We start from the raw sequence: 6168 nt of genomic DNA, 5'->3' as shown, positions 1-6168 counted from the left end.
TTGTTAAACTTTTGCTAAATATCCAATTCTTTTAAAAAGTGAAATTCAGCCAAAAAGGTGAGTGACTGAAGTCTCCTAGCTACTGGCCCAGCTTCAGTCAGGATGAAGATCTCATGTTTTGTATACCATTCATGTTTCCTGTTTAAAGAGTTCTTTTTTCTTGTGCAGGAGTTTGAATAAGCCCATCTGGAAGCCAGCTCTGCAGACTATTTCCAGAGCAGCAAACAATACTGGTAAAGTAAAGACTGATTCCTTAATTTTTTTCTTTAATCTTGTTATATTCCTATTCCATAGAACACTGATTTATTTAATTTACATACCAGCATTTATATACCATGGAAAGAAACCAACAGGTGACACCCACTTCTGCAGAACACAACTGCAGTTCTCTAATTATTTCCTCTAAGTATTCTTTGTAAATGAAATGAGTCAGCTAAGCAGGACAGCATTGCCCTTTTCACAGCCTGCAGGCCCCATGGCAGGGATGTGTGATGAGTGACAGGAACTGGCTAAGTCTGCATGCTAGTGGGAGCAATGAAATAATTTCTCATGCTGAGGCTGCCTGTACAAGCTGAGGTTTCCCCCCACTCTCTGAGGAGATGCTGTTTTTCCTCTCCACACACTGGGTGCAGCTGGCAGCTCCTGGCAGCCACAGGATGTCTCCTGCCATAATCCTCCACAGATTCCACTAAGCACAAGCTCATGTGCGATGCAGAGCACCTATATTGGGCTCTCAAGGAAAAAGAGCACTGGGGATGCCTTGCTAATGCTTTGGTTGATGGTATTTGCCACAAAATTAGGTTGCTGTATCATACAGTGACTCCTCTGTCACTCTGAGTGCAGGTTTTGGCTTGATCACACCATGGGAGAGGTCAGAATCATCTTCTTGTTTTAAGTAGTTTGATTCTGATGTCTGTTGCTCACATTTACCTGCCCTGTCCAAGTCACATCTAAAATACCACTTATTCAGAGCCACCTCCTAATTAAAACCTTGGCAGGTTGCACCTAGAGTTCTCCTGTTTCAGCATATGCCTTTGCTGGCTCCAGGTCTTTTGAAATTCCTGGTCGAACACAATTTAGTATCCATCTGCCAGACTGCTCTGCCCCAAAGCACAAATTACAAGCAGCTGAAGCTCATGTTAGGGAAGTAAATACAACTGACTTCCAACCCATTAATTCCAACTCATTGATCCATTAATTTCAAATCATTAATTAAATTCAGTGATGATGAGATAGTCTAAAAAAAAAACCTTGAAGGATGTTTTTCCAGACTTCAGTCAGCATGTCCACACTGCAACTTTCATGCAATACAAAACAAACACTGGGAACAACTGAAGTTTATATTCTTGTGTTTGTGTTGTATTGTTCTGCGTGCAATGTAAGAAAATAAGTCTAAATTAGGACAGATCTCTTAAAGGTCAAATATGAATATCAGGGAAAGGAAGATAGTCTCAGAGCCCTCACTTGCAGAGTAATTATTGCAAAGATTGTTTTCACATCTTTCTTCAGTGATGCTGAGCTCCCATGTGCTGCTTCCTTTTTCTGCATGAGGATATGAAAAGCTCAGTCGTATCATTTGCAGTTTGCTCTGTGACTGTGGGCAGGCATTGTTGCTGGAGATGCCAGAATAGAGAAGGTGTTGGCCTGCTCCAGTCACATCCTCTGAGTTCTGAATCCTATGAGTTTCTGGGCTGACCAGAGACAAGGGTTTTTTTACAGATCTGTTTTATGGACATTTGTGGGCCATCCAGACATAACCATTATGATCTATGTATTTTTCAGCTCCACACTTTGTGACTTTTCTTGCAGTCAGCTGTGGAGCTCCCAGCTAGATCTATTTCTAAAGCACGTGCTTACAAAATACTAAAAATAAAATTTTAAAAAAATAACCTCATGATTACTTGGATTCCAAATCCTAGAAAAAAATTAAAATTTGTTTGAAATCCATTTCATAACTTCTCAGTACTAGGAAAGAGAAATAAAATTGAAGAACCTGTTCTGTACACATTGGCCAGTAGACTGGAAAGAAGAATTTTTAGAAACTCTTTCAGGCAGAATGAAAGGCTGTAAAAGATCAGACTTCCTGGCCATGGGAAAGAAGGATTTTTCTACTTCTGTAATATCAGCCTTCTACCAAAATTAGGGAGAGAAGCACGGAATTGCTTCCATTTTAAGTAGTACTGTCAGTGGCGGCACAAAAAGGCCTGAGCTCGACAGAAAATTTCAAGTTGATGCTTCTTTGGAAATCTCTTTTTACAGAGATCTGGGGTCAAATTCTTTTCTAAGCTCTCTTGGCACCATACCAACAAAACCCTGCCAGTGTAATTGAGGGAGCCCTGACTCCTGCTCTCATCTGGACTGTGCTCTCTAGGTGTAGTCTGACCTTTCTTCACCCACACTGTAACCATCTCATGTGTGCGTCAGCCTGAGGAGTAATGTCCTTGAAGATTGCTTTGAAGTGAGGTGCATATTGTAGTAACAGGCAGGAGATTGATTCCTTCTTTTTTAATCCATACAAAACTCTCACATTCCGTGCTCTCAAAAAACCTGCTCATGTTTAATCCAGTGTAATTTAGAGCCTGGCAGCCACCAACTCTGTGCCTTTTCCAAGTGTGTGCTGAGCTTCCTCTGCTACCCTTAAATCAGAGGATGACACTGTGGGGTCACCTCCAGATCAGACTGTTGAGGCCTCAGACGTTTTCCCTGCAGCTGCAGAATGTGTCTGTGCTGAGCTGCACCAGGTCTTGGGGAAGAGCTTTGCAGATAATTCAGCATAACTATGCATTTTACTGAAAGATAAGGATTTTCTGGTATAGGAAAACAAATCCATTTCTTGATGCAGGTTGCCAATGCTTTTGCCCTTCTTATAACACTGTTTCTTGAAGGCAAATCTTTTAAAAGGGACCTTTTAGTCTCTCCTGAAGATTACACTCTTGTAGGGGTCTTGCCTTGATCTGTAGATTTAATGGCTTAATAAGCATTAGACACTCCTATTATGCAGTAACAAATAGGAATACAATACTTTTATCAATATTTGGCACAATTAATTTTTTTTATGTGAAACTAAATATTGATGCTGTCAAGTCACTGCAGCTTAAGGGCATAAATTACAAATATTCTCCTGTGAGCCTTGCTCAAATCGTGCATTCATATACAGTAACCATCTAATGTCTTTCTATTCCTGTAAGCTATATGATTTGATTGCCAGATTACATGGTTCTGTATTGTGCTTAGATGTCAGTGTTTTTATTGTTATTACCAATATTATGTTTTATTCTTACTGTAAGTGGTAACAAAAAATTAACTGCTTCCTTACACTATAAAAAGAATACGGTCCCATTTACAGAATGTCTCCAAACAGAAAATATATTTGGAAAAAAAACTGAATAAATAATTCACAACATGATGGGTGAGCAGGTAAAAAGGTCTTTTGATGTATTTTGCTACTCAGGAAAAACCAGATTTTTAAAATAAAGTAACTGCCTATTTTAATGGAGAATAAAAGCTCTTCTAAAGAAGAATGATTGCAATCAGTGTATTTTTACCCATTCTGCACTTTTGTAGGTAATAGGACTTGTGAAAGTAATGAACCCATCCCTTTGGTTTCCCTGATTCTTGTCTTTGTTCCATCCTCCTGTTTCTTCATTAGCTTATTTCTTGGCTTATTTTCTAAATGAAATGTCAACCCACCCACCTAAAAGAAACCATAACAGTTCAAGAATACCAGACTGCAGCAAAGCAAACTAGCCTGTCGGTAATATAAAGACAGTAAATAAATTTGTTAAAGACTTGGGATTCAAGTCCCCCATATTAAAACTGCCCATGGTTTCAGTGCATTATGCTCTGATTTCCCCAGAAGAGCATCCCTGGGAAAATCAGCAGGTGCATTTTCCTGGTTTCTCATGAAACCGGAGCTCCATCAACTCGCAAGTGAACCCTTGCCGCTAAGCGGGGGGCAGCCGGGCTGGCTCCGGCAGCGGGCCAGGGCCAGCGCTCAGCGGCGCCCTCGCCTCGAACCAGAGCACCGAGCACAGCTCACACTGCCTTTTGCACGAAAAGGGCCGGTGCTGAACTGGAACCAGGTAAAATGACAGCCACTCGGACTCTGGGCCGATCCAGGCGAGGGACGGTGGCTCGGGGGGCTGGCACACGGTGCAGCCGAGGCGACAGGCGGCTGAACCGGCGGGGGCTCTGCCTGCGCTCCGCACCGACGGGGCAGGTCAGCCACCCGGGGCACCGCCTGCGCTCCGCGCCCGCAGAGCCCCGCCGGGCACGGGCCGCCCGTCCCGCACAGCAGCTCCCGTTCCGCGCAGGCCGCTCCGCAGCCGCAGCGCGGCCGCCGCTCAGGGGCGGGGCGGCCCGCGCGCTTCCCGCCCTCAGCGGCTGCGCGCCCTCAGGCGCCCTCAGCATGGCCGGGGCGGCGCTGGGCCCGCCGGGCCCGCCGGTGAAGGTGCTGGCGGCGCAGCTGCGGCGGGCGGAGCGCGGCGCGGGCGGCACCTGGGAGCTGCGGCGGGCGGCGGCGGGCCGGGCACCGCTGTCCCTGCGGGCCGTGTGGATGCAGGGCACCGTGCTGGAGGTGCAGCCAGGCGCCGAAGGCGGCACGGCCCGGCTGCAGGACGGCAGCGGCGCCTTCACCGTGGTGGGCGTGGAGCAGGTGCCGCAGGGCCGGCCGTGCCTCAGCGCAGGTACCGCGGGCGGGGGGATCCCCGCGGGCAGCGGGCCCTGTCCCTGTCCTTGCCTGTGCCCGCTCTAACGTGGTTCGGCTCGTCCCAGGCCCGGCGGCCGTGCCTGGCCACCTGCAGGAGGCCCTGAACAAGGAGGTTTCTTCTCCTATTTTTCTTTTCGCTTTCTTGCTTTCTTTTCCTTCTCTTCCCTTCACCAGAACTGCCAGTTCAAATGGCGAAGTGTTGCTCTGCAGTATTGCAGAAATTGTGGTACAAAATAGGCCCATTGCTTAAAACTTCAGCCTTCTGACCTATCCTCAGTCCGCTCATACAGCAGGACAACTTTGTGTTTGTTTGGCTCTTATTGTATGTGGAAATATAGTTTAATATGCCATAGAAGTGACTGTACAGATAACAAAGGCTTTTTCTGAAATTTAGTTCTAAGCATTCTTCATTCCTTGAGTTTTCTTACAAGTATCAACATCTTCAATTTGCACTGTTTACTTGGCTTTAAGTAACTTGGTTTATGAATTTCAATGATAATACAAAGTTTAATTAAATTTAATGCTTACTTGTTTTCTAGGGAACTATGTAATGGTGATGGGTGTGGTGCGGTCCTGCAGTCCGGAGCCCATTCTTCGAGCAATAAAGATGTCAGATCTCTCTGAAAACCCCATTCATAAGAATATGTGGGATCTTGAAGTGGAGGATTTGCACAGAGTCATCCCCTAATATTTTTACTTTCTGCCTAAAAGAACTGGAAATTTGTTTTCTTTTGCTTTTTGGTGCAGGACGTTGGACTATTCTGTGTAACCACTCCTGGAGTAAACCAAAGTGAGAAGCTGGGCTCAGTGAAGTGTAGGGACCAATGCTTATCTGATAATAATCACAGTTCATGTCTCCCAGTCTTTTTATACCAACATATTTGAGCAGTGCCTATTTGATGTTTTGATTAAGATGTTCATGCTATTAAAAAGGCTGTATGTTTGTTTCTGTGTTAGCTGCTGTTTGGTGGGGGGCTTGTGTTGAGGCAGTTGTTCTACAGCTGAGTGTTCATGGCAGCAAGGGCTGCACAGGACTCGTGTTACCAGGGTGAACTCAGTACCTGGCATCAAGGAAAAATGTGTTTCAATCCATTTAGGCTGTGCTTGGAAATAATTGTTTTCACCTGTGTTTTCTGTTTCAGTAATCACCATGTTTGTAAACTGCTTGTAGGACAGGTGTCTCTTGGTAACAGTTAGCAGTGTCTTGTACTTAAAATACCTCTCTAGTTTCTGAAATACTGAAAGTGGTAGTGACCCCTCTGTTCCAGTGAAGTGAAGTTAGTGAGAAGATGTGATGCTGGATTCCTTGGAATAGGTTCTCCAGGTGCAAGATGTAAATACGTTTTACCTCCAGAAACAAGTGTTCTGTCCCTAAGTGCATTTTTCTTTTTGAAGGTTTTTTTCTTCTAGTGTATGCTATTTTTAACTGTTTAAATCATTCTAAATTATATTCTATTCTT

The 6168-nt window shown here is 44.7% G+C and overlaps 1 protein-coding gene across 1 annotated transcript; it reads left to right on the top strand.

Annotated features, from left to right (window-relative positions):
- Window positions 1-4087: 4087 nt before the first annotated feature.
- RMI2 (RecQ mediated genome instability 2) lies at window positions 4088-5651 on the top strand. The gene is made up of 2 exons (XM_030958462.1): window positions 4088-4685; window positions 5248-5651. The coding sequence occupies exons 1-2, from the start codon at window positions 4088-4090 to the stop codon at window positions 5394-5396; spliced, it is 747 nt and encodes a 248-aa protein (XP_030814322.1). The 3' UTR covers window positions 5397-5651.
- The last annotated feature ends 517 nt before the right edge of the window (window positions 5652-6168 follow it).

Source organism: Camarhynchus parvulus, chromosome 14 (genome assembly GCF_901933205.1).
Source record: "Camarhynchus parvulus chromosome 14, STF_HiC, whole genome shotgun sequence".
In the NCBI taxonomy this organism is placed as follows: Eukaryota; Metazoa; Chordata; class Aves; order Passeriformes; family Thraupidae; genus Camarhynchus; species Camarhynchus parvulus.
The sequence above is the reverse complement of the archived record's forward strand: the minus strand, read 5'-3'. Positions and strand labels throughout refer to the sequence as shown.

Bases quoted from the DNA above. Each gene is read 5' to 3' on its own strand.
- RMI2 (XM_030958462.1), top strand. From the start codon at position 4,088: ATGACAGCCACTCGGACTCTGGGCCGATCCAGGCGAGGGACGGTGGCT. The intron at 4,686-5,247 runs GTACCGCGGGCG...CTTGTTTTCTAG, and splicing joins CCGGCCGTGCCTCAGCGCAG to GGAACTATGTAATGGTGATG.